Here is a 26585-nt window from a genome sequence, read left to right on the forward strand (position 1 = left end):
AATATATATTGTGAACAGTTGGGGTCCTAGGACCGATCCTTGCGGTACCCCACTAGTCACTGCCTGCCACTCGGGAAAACGACCCGTTTATTCCAACTCTTTGCTTTCTATCTGCCAACTAGTTCTCTATCCAAGTCAATACCTTGCCCCCAATCCCATGTGCCTTAATTTTACAAGCTAATCTCTTAAGCGGGACCTTATCGAAAGCCTTCTGAAAGTCCAAATACACCACATCCACTGGTTCTCCCTTATCTATTTTACCAGTTACATCCTCAAAAAATTCCAGTAGATTAGTCAAGCACGATTTACCTTTTGTAAATCCATGTTGACTTTGTCCGATCCTGTCACTGCTTTCCAAGTGCTCTGCTATTACATCTTTTATAATGGACTCTCGCATTTTCCCCACTACCGATGTCAGGCTTACCGGTCTATAATTCCCCGCTTTTTCTCTACCACCTTTTTTGAATAATGGGGTAACATTAGCTACCCTCCAATCCATGGGTACTGTTCCAGAGTCTGTCGAGTTCTGGAAGATGACCAGCAATGCATCTACTATCTCCAGGGCCACTTCCTTAAGTACCCTAGGATGTAGATTATCAGGCCCTGGGGATTTATCGGCCTTCAATCCCATCAACTTCCCCAACACCATTTCCCTACAAATACTGATTTCTTTCAGTTCCTCCCACTCATTAGTCCCTATGTTCCCCGACATCTCTGGGAGGTTATTTGTGTCCTCCTTTGTGAAGACAGAACCAAAATATGTATTTAATTGGTCTGCCATTTCTTTGCTCCCCATTATAAATTCCCCTGATTCTGACTGCAAGGGACCTGCGCTTAACTTCACCAATCTTTTTCTCTTCACATATCTATAAAAGCTTTTACAGTCAGTTTTTATGTTCCCTGCAAGCTTACTTTCATAATCTATTTTCCCCCTCTTAATTAATCCCTTTGTCCTCCTTTGCTGAATCCCAAACTGCTCCCAATCCTCAGGTTTGCTGCTTTTTTTGGCCAATTTATATGCCCTCTCTTTGGCCTAGAAATTCAGTATAGCCACGTTTGGGGCGCTACAGCATGGCGTTCGCTAACTTTTGCGCCCGGCGCAACTTAGCGCCACCTTCACCGATATTCAGTTGCATCGCCCCAAGAGGTTGCTGCTGCACTAAAGCAGGCGATGCACGACTATCATTAGGCGCTAAGCCGGCGATGCGGGGCGCAAACACCGAAGGCAGGCGCAGCGCAGGTGCGGCGAGGTGCTCATTGAGGGCAGACAGTCAGGCGCCGGTCAGCACTTAAAGGGGGAGGGTGGAATTGCTTGGCTGCCACGCCCTGCACACTGCAGCCCTAAGGCAAGGCCTGAACACTGCTTCTGGAACAGCTCCACGTCCAGGAGAATGGAGAAGGCCAGGGAGAGAGCGCAGCGCTTCGGCGAGGGTGACCTGAGGCTGCTGGTTGGCGCAGTGGACCGCAGGCGCCATATCCTCTTCCCTGAGGGTGGCAGGAGGCCGCTGCCCGCCGAATATCAGAAAGCATGGAGGGATGTGGCAAACAGGGTCACATCCAACAGCGTGGTTGGCAGGACACCAACCCAGTGCCGGAAAAAATTCAATGACCTCACTCGGGTTGTCAGGGTGAGTACCCTTTCCAGTATCCTCCTCATCCCTGCATGTGCACCTCACTTTATGGCCAAACAGGTCTGAAAGCCCTAATGGCCAGCCCTCATCCAGCAGCTATGGGACTGTCATGAAAAGCACTTGCGCAATCAGGACTTTAGACACTGTCAGGGCTATTTGACCATGGGAGGCAGTGCGGGCAAGATCAGGGCTTGACACTGTCAGGGCTAATCGTACATGGGAGGCAGTGCGGGCAAGATCAGGGCTTGACACTGTACTTAGAGGCGGTCCTTTCTCTTGCAGGCCAAGCTGGCGCATAACAGAAGACAGCAGCGACAGACCGGGGGAGGCCGTCCTGACCTGAAACAGCTGAGCGACCTCGAGCAGCGAGTGGAGCGGATCATGGCAGGCCGGCTGAGTGGCCCCGTCGCCACTGGAGATGCTGACCCTGTTCTGGGCACCAATGGTAAGGTCATCACCTTTGTGACCTCTCCCTTTCCACTTGCGCCTCACACCAGCATCCTTTGCCACTATCGAACCAATGCAGTGCACAGCAGCACTCATGCCTCCCTCGCTGCTGCCCTGTCCTCACTCTAAAGCAACTCTTGTGCCTCCCTGCTTTCAGATGGTGACTCACCAGGTGAAGAGGCGGCCCCTCAAGCTGGCACTGTGTCCAAGTCAGACATAGAGGAGGAGGAAGAGGAAGCCAGCCCATCAGGGACACCCTCAGCCGAGGCAGCCCATGGCCATGATGGTGACACGTCTTCCCTGGAGGGGAGCAGGGGGGAAGGGTCGGAGGATAGTGAAGCTCCAGGGACCAGCGGGCTGCAGCAACGCGGGAGGGGTGGGGAAGCTCGGCGGCCTTCTCCCCGGAGGGTGAGTGCGGCCTCCAGTCCTGCTACGGTGAGCGCAGAGGAGGTGCGGCTCCTAGCGGAAATGGGCGCCCAGGCTGAGCGCAGGCACACTGAGCTCATGGCTGCAGTGGCAAGGATGCCTGACTCCATAGAGTCACTGGCAAGGAGTGTGCAGGAATTCGGGGCAGCACAGGCTAGGAGTCTGCAACAATTCAGTGCAGCACAGGCCAGGAGTCTGCAACAATTCAGTGCAGCACAGGCCAGGAGTCTGCAGGACATCGCGGCAGCACAGGCTAGGAGTCAGCAGGACTTCGCTGCTTCACAGGCGGCTTCTAGCCAAGTGCTCAGTCGTGCCGTGCATTCACTGGCTGCTGTCATGCAGACACAGACCAGGGCCACACGGGCACTAACTGCTGCCACACTCGCTGGATCGGCCAGGCATCGCCGGGGCACTCGCTGTGCCGCAGCAGCCCAGCAGTCTGTGCCTCAGCAGATTGCTGCACATGCTGCAGTGCTGGCCCGTGCGCGTGCCAATGTATCAGCCGACCAGGGAGTGCCTGTGATCTGTCAGGTTGGCAGCATTCCTGCAGCCAACACGGTCACTCCTCCATTGCAGCTGCCACCAGCTGTTGGACAGACTGCTGCTGCCCAAGCAGAGTTGGAGCAGTCAGCAGCCGGCCCCTCCAGTCCCCGAGCTGGTCCAGGCCGACCCCCAAGGGCATCTGCCGTTTCATCATCTGACCCTCAGCAGCCTTCCCCCAGCCTTGCTGCAGCCACTGGGGTCCCATTGAGGAGGAGCTGCAGGGCGGGTAGGGGCCAGTCACGGAAGCGAAACTGATCACCCTCGCAGAGGTAAAAGTAGAAGGTGTGGCCAAATGTTTTGTTTTACTTATAAAAGCCGAGACTGGTGTATTTGTTTCATATTTAAAGGCCGAGACTGGTGTATTTGTTTCATATTTAAAGGCCGAGACTGGTATATTTGTTTTACTTGTAAAGGCCGAGACTGGTATATTTGTTTTACTTGTAAAGGCCGAGACTGGTGTATTTGTGTTTTTGGGGGGGTTTTCTCTCCATTAGTTTGTCATGTGGGAAGGGCACAGAGGTATCACAGTAAAAAAATTTCTTAAATCGCACTGTCCATGCTTTCTATTGGAAGTCCTGGTTGCCCTGCTCGGCTGAGGGCTTGTGGAGCGGCTACATTCATCTTCTGCCATTGGCACAAGCCATTCCCTGAGAGGGGGCCTAGAACCGACTTGCAATAAGCCGCCGACGGGCGGCCCTTGCACTTTCTGCCTCCCTCCTGTGCTGGTCCTCCTCCTCCTCCTCCTCCTCCTCTGGTGGTCCTCCAATGTCTGCTGGCAGTGGCTGAGTCCTGCGGATAGCTAGGTTGTGCAGCATGCAGCACACGACAACGAAATGGGAGACTCGCTCAGGCGAGTACTGTAGGGCTCCCCCGGAACGATCCAGACAGCGGAACCGTTGCTTCAGCACGCCGATTGTTTGCTCAATGATGTTCCTGGTTGCTTGATGGCTGTCATTGTATCCCTCTTCAGCAGGGGTGCTGGGCGCACGGAGCGGGGTCATCAGCCAGGTGCACAAAGGATAGCCTTTGTCCCCGAGAAGCCATCCTCGTGGGTGAGGCTGGGCCTCGAACATGTCTGCCACAGAAGTCTGGCGCAGGATGAAGGCATCATGGCTGCTGCCTGGAAAGCGGGCATTGACAGCTAGGATGAGCTGCCTGTGGTCACACACCAACTGCACGTTGAGCGAATGGTAGCCCTTCCGGTTGCGGTAATCCTCGGCATTCTCTAGAGGTGCCCGCAAAGCCACATGCGTGCAGTCAATGGCGCCCTGCACCATGGGGAAGCCCACTAATGCTGCAAAGCCCATTGCACGCTCTTGCTGCTTGTCAATGGTCATGGGGAAGGAGATGAACTGACGTCTCCTTCTGAAAAGGGCATTGGTCACCTGGCGGATGCAGCAATGTACCGCAAACTGGGAGATGTTGGAAATGTCCCCAGTAGCGGATTGGAAGGAGCCAGTGGCATAGAAACATAGAAGATAGGAGCAGGAGTAGGCCATTCGGCCCTTCGAGCCTGCTCCGCCATTCAATGAGATCATGGCTGATCATCCAAATTCAGTACCCTGTCCCTGCCTTCTCCCCATATCCCTTGATCCCTTTAGCCTTAAGAAATATATCCAACTCTTTTTTGAATATATTTAATGAACTGGCCTCCACCGCCCTCTGTGGCAGAGAATTCCACAGGTTCACCACTCTCTGGGTGAAGAAATTCCTCCTCATTTCAGTCCTAAATGGCTTACCCCTTATCCTTAGACTATGACCCCTGGTTCTGGACTCCCCGGCCATCATAAACATCCTTCCTGCATCTAGTCTGTCCAGGCCTGACAGAATTTTATAAGTTTCGATGAGATCCCCTCTCAATCTTCTAAACTCCAGTGAGTATAAGCCCAATCGACACAATCTCTCCTCATACGTCATTCCTGCCATCCCAGGTATCAGCCTGGTGAATCTTCGCTGCACTCCTTCCATGGCAAGAACGTCCTTCCTCAGGTAAGGTGACCAAAACTGCACACAGTACTCAAGGTGCGGTCTCACCAAGGCCCTGTACAACTGTAGCAAGACATCCTTGTTCCTGTACTCGAACCCTCTTGCTACGAAGGCCAACATACCATTTGCCTTCTTAACCGCCTGCTGCACCTGCATGCTTATCTTCAGCGACTGCTGCACAAGAACACCCAGGTCTCTTTGCACTTCCCCTTCTCCCAATCTATTGCCATTCAAATAATAATCTGCCTTCCTGTTTTTGCCACCAAAGTGGATAACCTCACATTTATCCACATTGTAGTGCATTTGCCATGTTTCTGCCCAATCGCCCAATCTGTCCAAATCGTACTGGAGTTTCACGACATCCTCCTCACAGCTTACCCTCCCACCCAGCTTTGTGTCGTCTGCAAATTTGGAGATATTACATCCAATTCCCTCGTCCAGATCATTAATATATATTGTGAACAGCTGGGGTCCTAGGACCGATCCTTGCGGTACCCCACTAGTCACTGCCTGCCACTCGGAAAACGACCCGTTTATTCCAACTCTTTGCTTTCTGTCCGCCAACCAGTTCTCTATCCAAGTCAATACCTTGCCCCCAATCCCATGAAGTTGAGAGCCACCATCACCTTCACTGCCACCGACAGAGACGTCCTGCTCCTCAGCTGTGGCTGCAGATTTCCGCGAAGCAGGTGGCAGATCTCAGTGACCACCGCCCTTCTGAATCGCAGCCTCCGAACACACTGCTCCTCAGACATGTTCAGATATGAGAACTGCTGGTGGTATACCCTGGGTGGGTAAGGCCTCCTTTGCCAACGCCTGTTGCCCCTTCTCCATCTGGCCATGACTGGCACTCTCTGATGGCGTCTCTGAGCCCTTTGAATGCAATGGAGAAGCCCAACGTTTCCACCCATTGCAGCCCCCATTATATGTTTCCAATCAATGCTATGACACTGAAGTTAAAGACAAGTGCAAAGCTGTGGCCTGAAGCCACGAGTACCTGTGCGAGTGTTGAGCCAAACCAGAAAGCTCTCTACCTTTGTCTCTCTCCAAAGATCCGTCTCTCACAAAGAAGGAGTGGTGCAAAATGGCTGCCATTTATACTGCAGGAGGAGTCCCCTTTAATTAGCGCCCCCCGTGCCCCGCAGCGACTGGGAACCGTTCCTCTCCACCAGTCGCTAGGGGCGCCAGGCGCACAGTAGGCCAGCGCCACTGAATTTCCGGTTCGGGGCGCACAAAGGGCGTTGCACCATGAAATGACGTCAGGATCTGCGCGCGCAGCTGAGCGCGCGCAAAGGTTTTGCACCGCCGCTAAATCTTAACTGAAGTTCGCGAGAGGCGCAGATCGCGCTGCGCCCGGGTGCTAGCCGCTTAGCACCCCACTTCTCCTCCTCCTAAGGCGCTAGCGGCTGGCACAAACAACTGAATTTCTAGGCCTTTGGATCTTATGTTATCCCTAATTTCCCTTGTTAGCCACAGTTGAGTCACCTTTTTTGATTTATTTTTATGCCAAACTGGGATAAACAAATTCTGTAGTTCATCCATGTGATCTTTGAATGTTTGCCATTGCCTATCCACCGTCAACCCTTTGAGTGACATTACCCAATCAATCCTACCCAACTCGCGTCTCATACCATCATAGTTCTCTTTATTTAAATTCAGGACCTTAAGTCTCTGAGTCAACTACTTCCCTCTCCATCTTAATGAAGAATTCGGTCATATTATGATTGCTCTGACCCAAGGGGCCTCGCACAACAAGATTGCTAATTAATCCTTTCTCATTGCATGGACAACATTCAGACTTGGGCTGACAAGTGGCAAGTAACATTCGCACCACACAAGTGCCAGGCAATGACCATCTCCAACAAGCGAGATTCTAACCATCTCCCCTTGGCATTCAATGACATTACCATCGCTGAATCCCTCACTATCAATATCCTGGGGGTTACCATTGATCAGAAACTGAACTGGACCAGCCATATAAATACTGTGGCTACAAGAGCAGGCCAGAGGCTGGGAATTCTGCGGCGAGTGTCTCACCTCCTGACTCCCCAAAGCCTTTCCACCATCTACAAGGCACAAGTCAGGAGTGTGATAGAATACTCTCCACTTGCCTGGATGAGTGCAGCTCCAACAACACTCAAGAAGCTCGACACCATTCAGGATAAAGCAGCCCGCTTGATTGGCACGCCATCCACCACCTTCAACATTCACTCCCTCCACCACCGGCGCACTGTGGCTGCAGTGTGTACCATCTACAAGATGCACTGCAGCAACTCGCCAAAGCTCCTTCAACAGCACCTTCCAAACCCGCGACCTCTACCACTTAGAAGGACAAGGGCAGCAGACGCATGGGAACATCACCACCTACAAGTTCCCCTCCAAGCCACACACCATCCTGACTTGGACCTGTATCGCCGTTCCTTCACTGTCGCTGGGCCAAAATCCTGGAACTCCCTTCCTAACAGCATTGTGGGTGTACCTACACCATATGGACTGCAGCGGTTCAAGAAGGCGGCTCACCACCATCTTCTCAACGGCAGTTAGGGATGGGCACTAAATGCAGGCCTAGCCAGCGATGCCCACATCCCATGAATGAATAAAAAAAAAAATTTTTTTAATAAAAATAAATACCCAGTCTAAGATGGCCTGATCCCTAGTTGTTTCCTCGACATATTGGTCCAGGAAACCATCCCATATACACTCCAGGATTTCCTCCTCCACAGTATTGTTACTAATTTGGTTAGCCCAATCTATATGTAGGTCTGGAAATGGCTGCAACGCTAAGCAAGTGAAATTGGTCTGGGGGACATGGAGATAGGTGGCCCAGCGCTCACCTTCTGTGCAACGCTGTCCTGGTGGCGTTGCTGGAGGGATCCGGGGCGAAGTTCCTGTCCAGGTCTGGCGTTGCAGCGTCCCACAGCCTCTATGAGCGAAGCTGTGGAGCTCGCAGGGAATTGTGGGCAATGAAGAGGTCTGAGAATTAAAGGGGCCATGCTCACTGAAGCAATACAAAATAAAATGCAGTGAATCAATACACTTTTCAGCCCTTTCTGCCTTTTAAAAATATTCAACATTTTAAAAAAGTTCCAAATGTGAATATTCAGCTGTTAAAGCGGAATTACCTTCCTAACCTCAACAAATGGGAAAACTGCCTCAGTACTAACACAAAAGCAGCTTCATGACCTCAGACCACTGGTCAAGGTCAGTGACTACATCTTCAAAAGCCGTCTCTTACCAATTGCATCACTAACCTCACACACTGCTCAATGCACAATGCCCAATCACTCAACTACCAACAATCTGCACCAGTGACCAGGCACATCTCCCATTCCTAGCCTCACCACACCCCACTGGAGGAGACGGTGCAGGCCATTCTTGGCAGGGGCATGGTTGAGCCCTTGGCCAGCGGCGGGGCTGAAAGGATACAAGATGCTGGTATCCTCATATGTTATCTTCCTTCTGGCATGCTCCTCTTGCTTTCCCGCCCTCCTGTCAGCACAACTCCACCGTTGTGCCTTCCTCATTTCACAAACCCAAGAAATGCAGCCTGCCCAGCCAGTGGGTCAACAAGAAGAGGTAGCCTGCCCAGCAAGTGGGACCGCAGGCGGATGATTCCATCCCAGATATCCCGGCCACAAAGAGGCTGTCTGGGATGCATCCTTCCGTCTGATTCCTCCTTTTCGGCTTCCTCCTCTTCTGCATCTTCCTCTTCTGCATCTTCCTCTTCCCTCTGCAAGCAGGTGCTGTAAATGTCAAATGACAGCATAAAATGCTGGAAATACTCAGTTGGCCAGGCAGCATGTCGACCTGAGATGTGAACTCTCGCCACGGATGTTGCGTGACCTGCTGAGTATCGCAGAATGTTCTGTCTTCTCAAAGTCCTTAATTCACCATCCGAGCCCTTGCAAGCATCCAGCAGCATTACCTACACACTTAAAAACTTTTCACATCTATTGCAACAAGCTACTACTTCAATAAAATAAAAAAACCAGTCCAAACCCTTAAATTTAAACTTAGCTGAATGATGTGTGTGTCCTGCAGATATCGCCACTGTCAGCCTGCTACCTGCCGTGCTTAGGACCCAGTGCTGAATTCAGCACTAGGGTTGAAGTTCGCTTTGGTGATGTTAAGTCAGTGTTGCACGCCGATTGGTGTTACTATGCCACCATTTTTTTCCACAGGGCGTTGCCAGTTACCGGCAGTGAAAAGGGAGGGAGGAATATGGCAACCACCATGAGATCCGCCACCGAAAGAGCAGCGGCCACCATTTTATCGCCATTTCATGGCGCTACAGAGTGGTGGTCGGTTGATGAATTTCTAGCCCTCTATTCCTACAATTGATTTTCTCACTAATTCCCTCTTAGAATTATGGATATTATCAGCTTTGGACACCTCCCTGGGCAGTCCATTCCCAACATTGATCACCCACTGTGTGAAATAGTTATATCTGAACTTCCCATTCACCTTCCCTCTTCTGAGTTTCATCCCATGCTCCCTTGGTATCTTTCTCAAGCCCATGGTAAACAATTTCTCAGGGTTCAAATTGTCAATAACCTTAAGGATCCCTGCTCAGTTCCCTCTTCTCTAATTTAAACAAACAAAGTTTCTCCTTGATGTTCAGGTACCTGATGCAAGGTATAAGATGAGTAACCCTTTGCTGCGCCTTATATAATGTCATAATGTCATTCCTCTAATTTGGTGACCAGAACTGTACACAGTACTCTAGATGGGAACAAACCAATACATTGGTATCACATCTAGTGAATTGTGTTCCTTTCCACACACTATACAACCCAAGATCCTATCTGCCTTATTTATTGCTACCAAACACTGCAGTTGTCTTCAATGATCTTCCACCAATAACACCAAATCTTTTTTTCTGTGCTGTATCCAGTAGACTAACATCACGGTACGTCCTGTCATCTGTCCATTCAAATGTACTATGTCAGAAGTGCCAATGGATTTTTCCATATTAATTGTGTCCACACCTGGTTACACTTGCCCTGCCACCTTTTTAATAGGATTTTCCAATCAACGTGACAGTCTGTGCCACTGCAGTTGCACGCTCCGGTCACTGGGTGACACTGTGGAGCAGGTGCACACGATGGCGCAGTGTATTTTCCTGCTCTCGGCTCTGAATTGGCACCATTTTGGATTTTTAATATGTGAGATGAGGAATCAGGTGAGTTTGTTAATTTTTATTTGTATTTAAAAATTTTGAAATATGGGGAAGTGTGAGGTCATCCGCTTGGATCTGAGAAAGACAATTTGGAATATTTTCTTAGTTATGAGAGACTAGGAGCTGTGTAGAAACAAAGGGATTTACCTGCCCATGTACACAAATCATTAAAAGCTAGTGCACAGGTACAAAAAGTAATCAGAAAGGTGAATGGAATGTTGGTCTTTACCTCAAGGGGATTGGAATACAAAAGTAAGGAAGTGATGCTTCAGTTGTACATAGCCTAGGTCAGACTCCACCTGAAGTACTACGTTCAGTTTTGGGCACTGAACCTCAGCAAAGATATGCTGACCTTGGAAGGGGTACATCACAGATTCAGCAAAATGATACAAGGATTAAGGGGTTAAATTATGAGGTTACTTGGTTTGTATTCCCTGGAGTTTAGAAGGTTGAGGGGCCTAACTGAATGGCAGAATAGCTCGAGGGACTGAATGGCCTACTCCTGTTCCAGTTATTGAATATTGCCTAAAATGTGTTCTTTTACTTGGGCTCTGATGTTTCCCATCTCCTACTGACCTCTGATGATAGAGGAAGACTTCTCTTGATGGGGGCTTTCTTCCTCACCTTTGTAACTTTAATCTTTGCAAATTTTAATCACACAGCATATCACTCCCATTTTACCAGCACCACAACACACAGCCATCTTGCAGCTGCTGCTGATATGCTATCCCTGATCCCTGAACAAACTGGGAGAGGGGGCGTATGTCAGTGTAGGAGGGGGCATGGCCACCTTCTCCCAGGAATTTCCTTTGGTTCAGTGAATGCACAGATAGATATGCATTATGCTGACAAATGGGTTGGCAAAGGCTATCTTGCAGGTGCCAGTGGCATCTGAATTCACCTGTCAAGTCTACAGGAGGGACAGAACCTGAATAATATACTTGGTTTTGACATCCCTGTGCAGTGCCTCAGGAGATCATAGAATCATAGAATGGTTACAGCACAGGAGGCCATTCGGCTCGTCGAGCCCGGGCTGGCTCTCTGCAAGAGCATTTCAGCTAGTCCCACTCCCCCACCCTTTCCCTGTAGCCCTGCAATTTATTTTCCCTTCAGGTACTTATCCAATTCCCTTTTGAAAGTCACGATTGAATCTGCCGTCACCGCCCTTTCAGGCAGAGCATTCCAGATCCTAACCACTCGCTGCGTGAAAAAGTTTTTCCTCATGTCGCCTTTGGTTCTTCTGCCAATCACCAATCTCTGTCCTCTGGTTCTCGACCCTTCTGCCAATGGGAACAGTTTCTCGCTATCTACTCTGTCTAGACCCCTCATGATTTTGGTGTGGAGATGCCGGAGTTGGACTGGGGTGGACAAATGTAAGAAGTCACACAACACCAGGTTATAGTCCAAAAGCTTTATTTGAAATCACAAGCTTTCAGAGCGCTGCTCCTTCATCAGGTGAAGTGGAGAAATGGTAGTTGGAAAGATTACCTGTAAACATCTGACATTATTCTCTGACTATATAAGCTGTGTCTTTATGCATTTCTCCACTTCACCTGACGAAGGAGCAGCGCTCCGAAAGCTTGTGATTTCAAATAAAACTGTTGGACTATAACCTGGTGTTGTGTGACTTCTTACATTTGTCCTCATGATTTTGAACACCTCTATCAAATCTCCTCTCAACCTTCTCTACGCTAAGGAGAGCAACCCCAGCTTCTCCAATCTATCCACGTAACTGAAGTCCCTCATCCCTGGAACCATTCTTGTAAATCTTTTCTGCACCCTCTCTAAGGCCTTCACATCCTTCCTAAAGTGCGATTCCAGGATTGGACACAATAATCTAGCTGAGGCCGAACCAGTGTTTTATACAGGTTCATCATAACTTCCTTGTTTTTGTACTCTATGCCTCTATTTATGAAGCCCAGGATTCCGTATGCTTTTTTAACTGATTTCTCAACCTGTCTTGCCACCTTCAATGATTTGTGCACATATACCCCCAGGTCTCTGTTCATGCACCCCCTTTAGGATTGTACCCTTTAGTTTATATTGCCTCTCCTCACTCTTCCTATCAAAATGGAACATCTCCTGCACTATCTTGATCAACCTTCTCTTTACCTCATTCTAAATTCCAAGTCTGCCACATTGTTCCTAGAACCACCCTCTCCCATGCCCCAGGAACCCTGGGTGCCCCATGTCAGTGTTCCCAGATCCTGGGAGCACACCTCAAAATACTGCTGGATCTGGAGATCGCATCCCAGAACAGATAGATCCCAGGGCCACTCCCAATGTTGATAACTTAGTGTCTCTGGTAATTATACCCATTTTTATAAAACCTCCAGCTCACAGTGAACAATGTCACAGGACATCTACTAGTTTAATTTATTGTCCCCGTGTTGACCAGATAATTTACGCATGACTGTGCGAGACATGAAATACTCCATATCATACCAATCGATTGTATCGCTAACAGGAAGAGTAGGTCAGCCAGGTTTACTTGATGACTGAGTCAACATAATTATAATCAGCCCCATGTATATTTTGGTCAAATTAATCAGCAAAGTTGTGAGGTACCACTCCTACAGATCCGAAATCTCTTTTTCTAAAACCTACTTAAATGGGAAAGAAATTCTAGGGGGTGTACTTTTTGTTCAAAGTACTCCCCACGTTTGAAGGAAAAATAATACTGAGAAGAATTTCAGTTGACATTTTTTTCAGTATCAGTAAAACTTTTCTTCTTTAAGCATGTATTTAGAAATGTACCTATTTAGTTAGTTTTATGATCATAGAATTACACAGAATGTATAGCACAGAAACAGGCCTTTCAGCCCAACTGGTCCATGCCAGTGTTTATGCGCCACACGAGCCTCCTCCCACCCCTCTTCATCTAATCCTATCAGCACAGCCCTCTATTCCTTTCTCCCTCATATGTTGATCTAGTTTCCCCTTAATGCATCTATGCTATTAAGTATGCCTGTCCAGAATTTACTGGGAAAGTGTTATCCAACATCCAAGTTGTCAAACTAATACAGGGGTTGATATTTTGACAGATTGCACCAGCATCATAAGTAACACCCTGAATATAGCCACCTTAAATCTCAGCATTCAGGCAATATTTCTTGCCAGATGTTAATTTTGACAGGACAGGAGGCATGACTGAACAGATGAGCAAAGCTAGAAAGCTGTAACATACTTGTCATCTCTTAGTGCCATCACTTTGAATCGATTTTAAAATGAGTGAAAATAAAGTAACAGTAAATAAAATGCTTGTTAATGACAGTTAAATGCCTATGCTGACAAAATCATGCAGAATCAGACAGGTAAGCAAAAAATGAGTCCTACCTTAGATTCAGAGGGAGGTAATTTGAAACAAGATTCAATGTATCAGCACAGCTGGTACTTATCTACATGCAAAAAGTCTTGCACCTAGCACACAATTCGTCCATCATACTTCAGATGTCACACTCTTCTGTATGTAAATTTTACACTTGATTGGATCAAGTTTCATATTCATAAAACAGCAATGTATCACAACTTAACAAGTAGACATCATCCAATCGAACATGAGGAAAGCAGGTAAATAAACCTCCAATGAGTAAATATTAAAGACATATGTCACAATGAATCAAGGATCAGTAATCAGCAACATTTATCGATAAAAGATGGCAAATCAATCAAATTGCTTGAAATTATTTTTGAATTTTTTTAGCCACTTGCAAGTAAGGTTCATAACTTAAGAACAACAAAAAATTACAAAATTTTACAAGAAAATGATTAAACCTACCCACACAATAGCATTTTATATGTTTGGAAGGTCTAGAACAAGCTTTCCGTTGTAGGCTTGTGAGAAGCCTGAGCCTTGAGTTCATGCAGATTCTCAGGTATATCATTATTAGTTGAAAGGACTCAAGGTAGCAGGCTATAGCTTCCGACATGCATCGATTGTGTACGGTGGCATAGTGATTAGCACTGTTGCCTCACAGCGCCAGGGACCCAGGTTCGAATCCGGCCTCGGGTGACTGTCCGTGTGGAGTTTGCACATTCTCCCTGTGTTTGCGTGGGTTTTCTCCGGGTGCTCCGGTTTCCTTCCACAGTCCAAAGATGTGCAGGTTAGGTTGATTGGCTATGATAAATTAACCCTTAGTGTTAGGGGGATTAAATACGTGGGGTTACAGGGATAGGGTGGGATATGTGTTGGTGTAGGGGTTACGGGGATCAGGTGGGATATGTGTCAGTGCAGGCTCGATGGGCCGAAACGGCCTCTATCTGCACTGTGGGGTTTCTGTGATCCTGTGAAGGTCTAAAAATTTAAGAGTCTCAAGATTGGCATTTCACAGATTTGCTGTTTGTAAGCCCCACCTAATGCAATGGAAAATTACAGCTAATGAAAAAACCACTGGAGAAGGATTCGGGCAGGAATGGCTTGGGGGCAGTGATGGGGCAGGCAAGTCAGAGCAAGCCAAGAATGACTCTGGCATCGCAGGGCAGCTGCAAAGATCTCCCGCTCGCCCGAATATTTTTTGACTAGCTTGCCTCATCAGTCATTTGCTTGTATAGCCCGAGTGTTCCTTGGTCTTCCTACTCACTTGCCTGACTCAAGTACTTTCGGGCCTTCTACTCATTTGCCTGGCCCGAGTACTTGACAACCCCCTCCCAGCACACTCGTCCAGCTCAAGTTTTTGCCCAGCCTGTCCACACTGGGTGCCTTGTGCTCTCTGATCAAGCTGCCCTGAATGCTTCTCAGTTTGCTCATTCACCTGCCCACCTGTCTTAACTCATTAAACTCAGTGAAAGTGTTCCCAAGCCCCCTGCTCATCTGCCTATCTGGATATTCTTACAGATCTGCCTTCTATCATGCCCTGGACTGCCTGTTTGCTCACCTGGCTGGGCCAAGTGCTTCACTGGCCACCTGCCTACATACGTCCCAACCCACATAAAGTCACCTATGCCGAATGATGCCCTTATCAGCCATCTGTCCAAATGTTTCCAAGTCCACCAAGACGTGAAAAAGGAGAAAGAGTGCAAGAAGTGAAGGAAGAAGGTAAACCAGATTGAGAAGTAAAGGGGAGAAAAGAGAACAAGAAGTTACAGGAAGTGTAGAAAGAGTAAGAATTGAAGGAACAGGGAGAGAGAAAATGAGAAGTGAAACTGAAAAACAAGAGTGAGCAAAAACTGAAGGAGAAAAGAAACAGAAGTGTTTTGGAAGAAGGAAAGGGAGAATTGGATAAGGACAGAAGTGCAAGAGAAACTACCAGAAATAGAGGAAAGGAGAGTAGAAGTAGAAGAGCAGAGAAAGAGACATGCAGAAGGAAGAGAATGAAGGAAAGAGATGTTCTTGCAGACATACTAGTACCAGCATCCTTAGCTAGGGGGCCTAATTAATATTTAAATGTCGGGATCCAATGGTGTTATTCGGGCTACTATGGATCGTGTGTGCAATGCCCAATGCCGGACTCACCAGTGAAAGCTGACGGTAGACAGGATCATGGCCAAAAGAGGCCCAGGCAAGTTAGATTTTTTTAAAGTTTCCTTGTGGGCTAGGAGATGCAGGAGTGATGCAAGAAAACCTTGGGCCTCCCTGCCACATGCTTTCCTTCCCTTCCCCCCGATCATGATCATCTCTGCCCCCTACCCCTGGACAATTTACCTCCTGTCAGGAACCGTTCCCTCAGATCCCCGGCGGCTTTCTCCTGCCGCCCGAAATCCTGTTCCCGCCTGCCGCCCTCCTCATCATTTCTGCTGGGTTCAAGCATGAGCCAGCCTTTGTTCATTTTAATAAGGCTCGGGAGTTCAAATGGGCCAGGCCTGATACCAGCAGCGTCATGGGCATTTCCCGCCTGCTCCGTCCCGCCCCAGCCCCTGCACACCGCACTCACGCCCCAAGCTAAAGTCGAGCTTCAGTCTCTTCTGTGGTATGTTTTCTGCACTACTTGTTTGCAGCTTCTGCTTCTTGCCACCCCACCCCCACTCTAGTGTGGTATCTAAATTGTGCAGCCAGTCAACCCTTGTGCTCTGTTCCTGGGGCTGGCCACCCATTGCCCTGGGCCAGTACTCAAGGTACTTGACTGCTTCCAGCCACAGTCTCCCCTCTCATATTTCAGTTTGTTGTCCTGAAGGAGTGCTCCCTGTTTGAAAGTGAAGTCTATGATTTGCTATTAAGTATTCTGGGTTACATTTACAATAGCAACAGTGTAGCAAGGCTGTGCTATGGAACGACAGCATGCCACTTCTCCCACGGTGATCTTCCTTTGCTATTAAAGGCTTTTACCAGATCCCAGTGTCCAAGTTTTTCGCTTCTTTAGCAGGCTGCAGTCAGAGGTGAGAGATGTTGCTTTGGTGATCTGCAATTTGCTCAAGAAGATTTACCAAGAGCTTGAAGTAGCACAGAATCTCAATCATTCATTCACAAACTTCTTGATTCAGGAATGAAGCCAAAGCAGCAGCAGTGATGATTCACCACCAATAAATGATATCATCACTACCAGTCACAGCCAAATATTTTCCTTTTAAAGGCTACTGTAATTAACACAGAATCTGAAAATCTACAATGTATCCTGAAGATGCCGTTCCTCAGACAGTCTAATACATTTTGCCTATCGGGCTTCGACTACCACAAACATGCCATTTCTCCTGCAAGCTCATCTTTTGTTCAGCTTTTTGCAACTGAATTCAAAGTGGATTGCATCTGAATTCAAAATTAATTTCATAGCTGAATGATCAAGATCCCATGCTCCCCAAATCCTTGATAAATCATCCTAAGTGAGGCACAGAACATTGTAGCAACAACCCTTACCTCTCTGACTGAAGCCTGCTAAAGAAGAAAGTAACTGGCTTAAATCATGAATATCAAGACGACTGTAAAGGTAGGCCATGTTGTCTTTTGTATCAACATCAATGATTAGTGAGCATCCTAAATAAGATGGAAAGGAATTCAATCACAGTTTGTTTGGTTACAGAGTTCTGACTATTTAAAGACATTCTAAAATGTCAGTTGAGGACAACTGGTCTCAATTGAGAATAACTTAGATGGATATAAAAGTTGCTGTAATGTCACACCAGTCACTCATCGGTCTCCCTTTTTGAGTCAGGGATCTGTACGTACAATGCATAGTGTTAAAGTAAAATTGAACATAGGATGGATGCTCTATTCATTCAACCACATTCCCCCAACTTTCTGCCAAATCTCAGTTTGGCAGGATGCTTTATATTTACACATATATAATTGTTACGTAAATGATCTACCATTAGGGCAAGTGATTTGGCACAGTACGACATCCCATGACAAAGCCTACAAATGTCTACACTTACCGCATGTAGTGCAATTTGCTGAACAAGTATCACAATTTTGTATAAGTCCCAGAAGAAGTGAAAATACCAGTTTCTGATTGGATCACAGCGATAAAAAAAAATCACTTGCTGCAACAAATCACTTTCCCCAATGACCACTGAAACCAAACAAAAGTTATCTTGACCTTCAGGGGATAGAGGTGGCTGATCCGATTCAAGGTAGAGCTGAGAGAAGATTGGTCGAGGAGAAATACTGTTGGAGCGAAGTGATGCTTCTATTGAATTGTGAAGAGCCTCTTCAAAGCGTGCAGATTTCAGTTGCCCAGCATATGAATTTCCCATTGTCTGAAAATAAGACAAAGCAACACCAATGAGCAATGAATAAACTAAAGAGCTAATTATTGGTATTCTCAATATCAATCCTGGGATATTTAGAACATCAAGCTCCAACAGAATGGCAGAGTTATCTAAAAAAAAAGTCAAAAACAGCATGCCCCAAAAAACTTTAAAAACATAGAACTTATTTAATCCTTTTTCATACAGTACACCAGGTAAGTTTTTTTTTTACATGGCTTTACTTTTCCAAGATGCCTTGCAGTAAATGTTAGCTATTTGGTCATGCAGAGCATCAAAGCTGTGCACGTGTGGATAATGAAACGTTGGCAGAGATTCACGAGGCATTTTGGTAAATCTGGAGAATTCGTAAACCAAATTTGGAAGTTTTATTTCAAGCTGTTAACCACAGCATTTCACGTGGTAGCTGTAGGGAATTCCCACAGGTTCAGCAAGATGGAGTAAGTCATCTGTGTATGTTGCTCCAGCACCAGTACCCACTTCAGAAGAGAGGAGAAAAAAGGAGAATATTGGGGGAAACCCTTTCCAACCTATCTCAATACTCTTTCCACTATTTCTGCTGACATACCTTCTTAGTCTTGTTATCGTAATGAGACAAGAAGCACTACAGCAGTGAGATTTGACAGCATTCTCATTACCAGTGATACTGGACCGTTATCTACATGAAGCCAGTCTGCATGGAGAAAGCAGATGTCTGGCTGTAAAGGTAACACTATTTAACCCTAGTAAATGCCTTCTGAGATTTAAGGGCCTAGAAATTCGGTCCTGCAGTACCCGTTTTTTGGATGCTAAACAGCTTTCTATGCTCCCAATAAGGCAGGCAGGAAACATGCGCACAGCCTCCAAATGGGATAAGGCACAAGCGCCAACAGCAGCAGCGCACGTTATGAATATTGTAAATTCCCCACCCCCCTGGCCAGTGATATTGCCCAATTGCCCATCGCTATCTCCCCAACCGTACCCCAGGCCAGTGATACTGGCCCAATCGCCCATCGCTATCTCCCCCCGTCACCCCAGGCCAGTGATACTAGCCCAATCGTCCATCGCTATCTACCCCCCTCACCCCCGGCCAGTGATACTAGCCCAATCGCCCATCGCTATCTCCCCCCACCCCCCTGCCACCACACCCTGGCCAGTGATACCAGCCCAATCACCCATTGCTATCTCCCCCCATCACTCCCGGCCAGTAATACTAGCCCAATCACCCATTGCTATCTCCCCGCCTCACCCCCGGCCAGTGAAACTAGCCCAATCACCCATCGCTATCTCCCCCCGTCACCCCCGGCCAGTGATACTAGCCCAATCGCCCATCACTATCTCCCCACCCTTACCCCCGGCCAGTGAAACTAGCCCAATCACCCATCGCTATCTCCCCCCGTCACCCCCGGCCAGTGATACTAGCCCAATCGCCCATCACTATCTCCCCACCCTTACCCCCGGCCAGTGAAACTAGCCCAATCGCCCATCACTATCTCCCCGCTCACCCCCAGCCAGTGATACCAGCCCAATCGCCCATCGCTATCTCCCCGCTCTCAAAGCCGGCCACTCATACTAGCCCAATCGCCCATTGCTATCTCCCCACCCTCACCCCCAGCCAGTGATACCAGCCCAATCGCCCATCACTATCTTCCCCCGTCACCCCCGGCCAGTGATACTAGCCCAATCGCCGATCGCTATCTCCCCCCGTCACCCCCGGCCAGTGATACTAGTCCAATCGCCCATCGCTATCTCCCCCCCTCACCCCAAGCCAGTGATACTAGCCCAATCGCCCATCGCTATCTCCCCCCTCTCAAACCCAGCCAGTGATACTAGCCCAATCGCCCATCGCTATCTCCCCACCCTCACCCCCGGCCAGTGATACTGGCCCAATCGCCCATCACTATCACCCCACCCTCACCCCCAGCCAGTGTTACTAGCCCAATCGCCCATCGCTATCTCCCCCCTCTCAAACCCGGCCAGTGATACTAGCCCAATCGCCCATCGCTATCTCCCCACCCTCACCCCCGGCCAGTGATACTGGCCCAATCGCCCATCACTATCACCCCACCCTCACCCCCAGCCAGTGATACTAGCCCAATCGCCCATCGCTATCACCCTCCCTCACCCCCGGCCAGTGATACTAGCCCAATCGCCCATCACTATCTCCCTCCCTCACCCCCGGCTAGTGAAACTAGCCCAATCGCCTATCGCTATCTCCCCCAACTCACTGTCGGCCAGTGATACTAGCCCAATCGCCCATCGCTATCTCCCCCCCTCAGCCCCGGCCAGGCATACTAGCCCAATCGCCCATCGCTATCTACCCCATTCACCCCCAGCCAGTGATACTAGCCCAATCGCCCATCGCTATCTCCCCCCCATCACACCCGGCCAGTGACACTAGCCCAATCGCCCATCGCTATCTCCCCGCCTCACCCCCGGCCAGTGATACTAGCCCAATCGCCAATCGCTACCACCACCCCTCACCCCCGGCCAGTGATACTAGCCCAATCGCCCATCGCTATCTCACTCCCCCTCAACCCCGGCCAGTGATACTAGCACAATCGCCCATCGCTATCTCCCCCCGTCACCCCGAGACAGTGATACTAGCCCAATCGCCCATCGCTATCTCCCCTCTCACCCACAGCCAGTGATACTAGCCCAATCGCCCATCACTATCTCCCCACCCTCACCCCCGGCCAGTGATACTAGCCCAATCGCCCATCACCATCTCCCCACCCTCACCCCCGGCCAGTGATACTAGCCCAATCGCCCGTCACTATCTCACCACCCTCACCCCCGGCCAGTGATACCAGCCAATCGCCCATCACTATCACCCCCCCTCACCCCAGGCTAGTGATACTAGCCCAATCGCCCATCACTATCTCCCCACCCTCACACCCGGCCAGTGATACTAGCCCAATCGTCCATCACTATCTCCCCCCGTCACACACGGCCAGTGATACTAGCCCAATCACCCATCGCTATCTCCACCCTCACCCCCGGCCAGTGATACAAGCCCAATCGCCCATCGCTATCTCCCCCCCTCACCCCCGGCCAGTGATAAAAGCTCAATCGCCCATCACTATCTCCCCCCTCACCCCTGGCCAGTGATACTAGCCCACTCGCCCATCGCTATCTCCCCCCTCACCCCCGGACAGTGATACTAGCCCAATCGCCCATCGCTATCACCCTCCCTCACCCCCGGCCAGTGATACTAGCCCAATCGCCCATCACTATCTCCCTCCCTCACCCCCGGCTAGTGAAACTAGCCCAATCGCCTATCGCTATCTCCCCCCCCTCACCGTCGGCCAGTGATACTAGCCCAATCGCCCATCGCTATCTCCCCCCCTCAGCCCCGGCCAGTGATACTAGCCCAGTCACCCATCGCTATCTCCCCCCATCACCCACGGCCAGTGATACTAGCCCAATCGCCCATCGCTATCTCCCCACCTCACCCCCGGCCAGTGATACCAGCCCAATCGCCCATCGCTATCTCCCCCCACCATCCCCGGCCAGTGGTACTAGCCCAATCGCCCAACGCTCTCTCCCCCCTCACCCACATCCAGTGATACTAGCCCAATCGCCCATCGATATCTCCGCCCCTCACCCCCGGCCAGTGATACTAGCCCAATTGCCCATCGCTATTTCCCCCTTCTCAAACCCGGCCAGTGATACTAGCCCAATCGCCCATCGCTGTCTCCCCACACTCACCCCCGGCCAGTGATACTAGCCCAATCGCCCATCACTATCTCCCCCCCTCACCCCCAGCCAGTGATACTAGCCCAATCGCCCAGCGCAATCTCCCCCCCATCACACCCGGCCAGTGACACTAGCCCAATCGCCCATCGCTATCGCCCCCCCCCTCATCCCCGGCCAGTGATACTAGCCCAATCGCCGATCGCTATCTCCCCCCCTCACCCGCGGCCAGTGATACTAGCCCAATCGCCCATCGCTATCTCACTCCCCCTCACCCCCGGCCAGTGATACTAGCCCAATCGCCCATCGCTATCTCCCCCCGTCACCACCAGCCAGTGATACTAGCCCAATCGCCCATCGCCATCTCCCCTCTCACCCCCGGCCAGTGATACTAGCCCAATCGCCCATCGCCATCTCCCCGCCTCACCCCCGGCCAGTGATACTAGCCCAATCGCCCATCGCTATCTCCCCGCTCACCCCCGGCCAGTGATACCAGCCCAATCGCCCATTGCCATCTCCCCCCCTCACCACCGGCCAGTGACACTAGCCCAATCGCCCATCGCCATCTCCCCCCCTCACCCCCGGCCAGTGATACTAGCCCAATCGCCCATCGCTATCTCCCCCCGTCACCCCGAGACAGTGATACTAGCCCAATCGCCCATCGCTATCTCCCCTCTCACCCACAGCCAGTGATACTAGCCCAATTGCCCATCACTATCTCCTCACCCTCACCCCCGGCCAGTGATACTAGCCCAATCGCCCATCACCATCTCCCCACCCTCACCCCCGGCCAGTGATACTAGCCCAATCGCCCATCACTATCTCACCACCCTCACCCCCGGCCAGTGATACCAGCCAATCGCCCATCACTATCACCCCCCCTCACCCCAGGCTAGTGATACTAGCCCAATCGCCCATCACTATCTCCCCACCCTCACACCCGGCCAGTGATACTAGCCCAATCGTCCATCACTATCTCCCCCCGTCACACCCGGCCAGTGATACTAGCCCAATCACCCATCGCTATCTCCACCCTCACCCCCGGCCAGTGATACAAGCCCAATCGCCCATCGCTATCTCCCCCCCTCACCCCCGGCCAGTGATAAAAGCTCAATCGCCCATCACTATCTCCCCCCTCATCCCCGGCCAGTGATACTAGCCCACTCGCCCATCGCTATCTCCCCCCTCACCCCCGGACAGTGATACTAGCCCAATCGCCCATCGCTATCACCCTCCCTCACCCCCGGCCAGTGATACTAGTCCAATCGCCCATCACTATCTCCCTCCCTCACCCCCGGCTAGTGAAACTAGCCCAATCGCCTATCGCTATCTCCCCCCCCTCACCGTCGGCCAGTGATACTAGCCCAATCGCCCATCGCTATCTCCCCCCCTCAGCCCCGGCCAGTGATACTAGCCCAGTCACCCATCGCTATCTCCCCCCATCACCCACGGCCAGTGATACTAGCCCAATCGCCCATCGCTATCTCCCCACCTCACCCCCGGCTAGTGATACCAGCCCAATCGCCCATCGCTATCTCCCCCCACCATCCCCGGCCAGTGGTACTAGCCCAATCGCCCAACGCTCTCTCCCCCCTCACCCACATCCAGTGATACTAGCCCAATCGCCCATCGATATCTCCGCCCCTCACCCCCGGCCAGTGATACTAGCCCAATTGCCCATCGCTATCTCCCCCTTCTCAAACCCGGCCAGTGATACTAGCCCAATCGCCCATCGCTGTCTCCCCACACTCACCCCCGGCCAGTGATACTAGCCCAATCGCCCATCACTATCTCCCCCCCTCACCCCCAGCCAGTGATACTAGCCCAATCGCCCAGCGCAATCTCCCCCCCATCACACCCGGCCAGTGACACTAGCCCAATCGCCCATCGCTATCGCCCCCCCCTCATCCCCGGCCAGTGATACTAGCCCAATCGCCGATCGCTATCTCCCCCCCTCACCCGCGGCCAGTGATACTAGCCCAATCGCCCATCGCTATCTCACTCCCCCTCACCCCCGGCCAGTGATACTAGCCCAATCGCCCATCGCTATCTCCCCCCGTCACCACCAGCCAGTGATACTAGCCCAATCGCCCATCGCCATCTCCCCTCTCACCCCCGGCCAGTGATACTAGCCCAATCGCCCATCGCCATCTCCCCGCCTCACCCCCGGCCAGTGATACCAGCCCAATCACCCATCGCTATCTCCCCACTCACCCCCGGTCAGTGATACTAGCCCAATCGCCCATTGCTATCTCCCCCCTCACCCCCGGCCAGTGATACCAGCCCAATCGCCCATCGCTATCTCCCCGCTCACCCCCGGCCAGTGATACCAGCCCAATCGCCCATTGCCATCTCCCCCCCTCACCACCGGCCAGTGACACTAGCCCAATCGCCCATCGCCATCTCCCCCCCTCACCCCCGGCCAGTGATACTAGCCCAATCGCCCATCGCTATCTCACTCCCCCTCAACCCCGGCCAGTGATACTAGCACAATCGCCCATCGCTATCTCCCCCCGTCACCCCGAGACAGTGATACTAGCCCAATCGCCCATCGCTATCTCCCCTCTCACCCACAGCCAGTGATACTAGCCCAATTGCCCATCACTATCTCCTCACCCTCACCCCCGGCCAGTGATACTAGCCCAATCGCCCATCACCATCTCCCCACCCTCACCCCCGGCCAGTGATACTAGCCCAATCGCCCATCACTATCTCACCACCCTCACCCCCGGCCAGTGATACCAGCCAATCGCCCATCACTATCACCCCCCCTCACCCCAGGCTAGTGATACTAGCCCAATCGCCCATCACTATCTCCCCACCCTCACACCCGGCCAGTGATACTAGCCCAATCGTCCATCACTATCTCCCCCCGTCACACCCGGCCAGTGATACTAGCCCAATCACCCATCGCTATCTCCACCCTCACCCCCGGCCAGTGATACAAGCCCAATCGCCCATCGCTATCTCCCCCCCTCACCCCCGGCCAGTGATAAAAGCTCAATCGCCCATCACTATCTCCCCCCTCATCCCCGGCCAGTGATACTAGCCCACTCGCCCATCGCTATCTCCCCCCTCACCCCCGGACAGTGATACTAGCCCAATCGCCCATCGCTATCACCCTCCCTCACCCCCGGCCAGTGATACTAGCCCAATCGCCCATCACTATCTCCCTCCCTCACCCCCGGCTAGTGAAACTAGCCCAATCGCCTATCGCTATCTCCCCCCCCTCACCGTCGGCCAGTGATACTAGCCCAATCGCCCATCGCTATCTCCCCCCCTCAGCCCCGGCCAGTGATACTAGCCCAGTCACCCATCGCTATCTCCCCCCATCACCCACGGCCAGTGATACTAGCCCAATCGCCCATCGCTATCTCCCCACCTCACCCCCGGCCAGTGATACCAGCCCAATCGCCCATCACTATCACCGCCCCTCACCCCAGGTGAGTGATACTAGCCCAATCGCCCATCGCTATCTCCCCCACTCACCCCCAGCCAGTGTTACTAGCCCAATCGCACATCACCTTCTGCCCTTTCACCCCCGGCCAGTGATACTAGCCCAATCGCCCATCGCCATCTCCCCCACTCACCCCGGCCAGTGATACTAGCCCAATCGCCCATCACTATCTCCCCCCCTCACCCCCGGCCAGTGATACAAGCCCAATCGTCCATCACTATCTCCCCCCGCTCAACCCCGGCCAGTGATACGAGCCCAATCATCCATCGCTATCTCCCCACTCACCCCCGGCCAGTGATACTAGCCCAATCGCCCATCACTATCTCCTCACCCTCACCCCCGGCCAGTGATACTAGCCCAATCGCCCATCACCATCTCCCCACCCTCACCCCTGGCCAGTGATACCAGCCAATCGCCCATCACTATCACCCCCCCTCACCCCAGGCTAGTGATACTAGCCCAATCGCCCATCACTATCTCCCCACCCTCACCCCCGGCCAGTGATACTAGCCCAATCGTCCATCACTATCTCCCCCCGTCACACCCGGCCAGTGATACAAGCCCAATCACCCATCGCTATCTCCACCCTCACCCCCGGCCAGTGATACAAGCCCAATCGCCCATCGCTATCTACCCCCCTCACCCCCGGCCAGTGATAAAAGCTCAATCGCCCATCACTATCTCCCCCCTCACCCCCGGCCAGTGATACTAGCCCACTCGCCCATCGCTATCTCCCCCCTCACCCCCGGACAGTGATACTAGCCCAATCGCCCATCGCTATCACCCTCCCTCACCCCCGGCCAGTGATACTAGCCCAATCGCCCATCACTATCTCCCTCCCTCACCCCCGGCTAGTGAAACTAGCCCAATCGCCTATCGCTATCTCCCCCACCTCACCGTCGGCCAGTGATACTAGCCCAATCGCCCATCGCTATCTCCCCCCCTCAGCCCCGGCCAGGCATACTAGCCCAATCGCCCATCGCTATCTACCTAATTCACCCCCAGCCAGTGATACTAGCCCAATCGCCCATCGCTATCTCCCCCCCATCACACCCGGCCAGTGACACTAGCCCAATCGCCCATCGCTATCTCCCCGCCTCACCCCCGGCCAGTGATACTAGCCCAATCGGCAATCGCTACCACCACCCCTCACCCCCGGCCAGTGATACTAGCCCAATCGCCCATCGCTATCTCACTCCCCCTCAACCCCGGCCAGTGATACTAGCACAATCGCCCATCGCTATCTCCCCCCGTCACCCCGAGACAGTGATACTAGCCCAATCGCCCATCGCTATCTCCCCTCTCACCCACAGCCAGTGATACTAGCCCAATCGCCCATCACTATCTCCTCACCCTCACCCCCGGCCAGTGATACTAGCCCAATCGCCCATCACCATCTCCCCACCCTCACCCCCGGCCAGTGATACTAGCCCAATCGCCCATCACTATCTCACCACCCTCACCCCCGGCCAGTGATACCAGCCAATCGCCCATCACTATCACCCCCCTCACCCCAGGCTAGTGATACTAGCCCAATCGCCCATCACTATCTCCCCACCCTCACACCCGGCCAGTGATACTAGCCCAATCGTCCATCACTATCTCC

The 26585-nt window shown here is 51.5% G+C and overlaps 1 protein-coding gene across 1 annotated transcript in view; it reads right to left on the reverse strand.

Moving 5' to 3' along the window:
• greb1l (GREB1 like retinoic acid receptor coactivator) overlaps positions 1–26585 on the reverse strand; it is a 436507-nt gene that overhangs the window by 179407 nt on the left and 230515 nt on the right. Inside the window, exon 3 of the mRNA XM_085992812.1 lies at positions 17679–17838. Within this exon, the coding sequence (XP_085848938.1) occupies positions 17679–17835 (157 nt within the window). The 5' untranslated portion in view covers positions 17836–17838. The remainder of the gene's footprint in view (positions 1–17678; positions 17839–26585) is intronic.

This window comes from Somniosus microcephalus, chromosome 7 (assembly GCF_052327205.1).
Source record: "Somniosus microcephalus isolate GS21.2 chromosome 7, FLI_Smic_1.0, whole genome shotgun sequence".
Taxonomy (NCBI): Eukaryota; Metazoa; Chordata; class Chondrichthyes; order Squaliformes; family Somniosidae; genus Somniosus; species Somniosus microcephalus.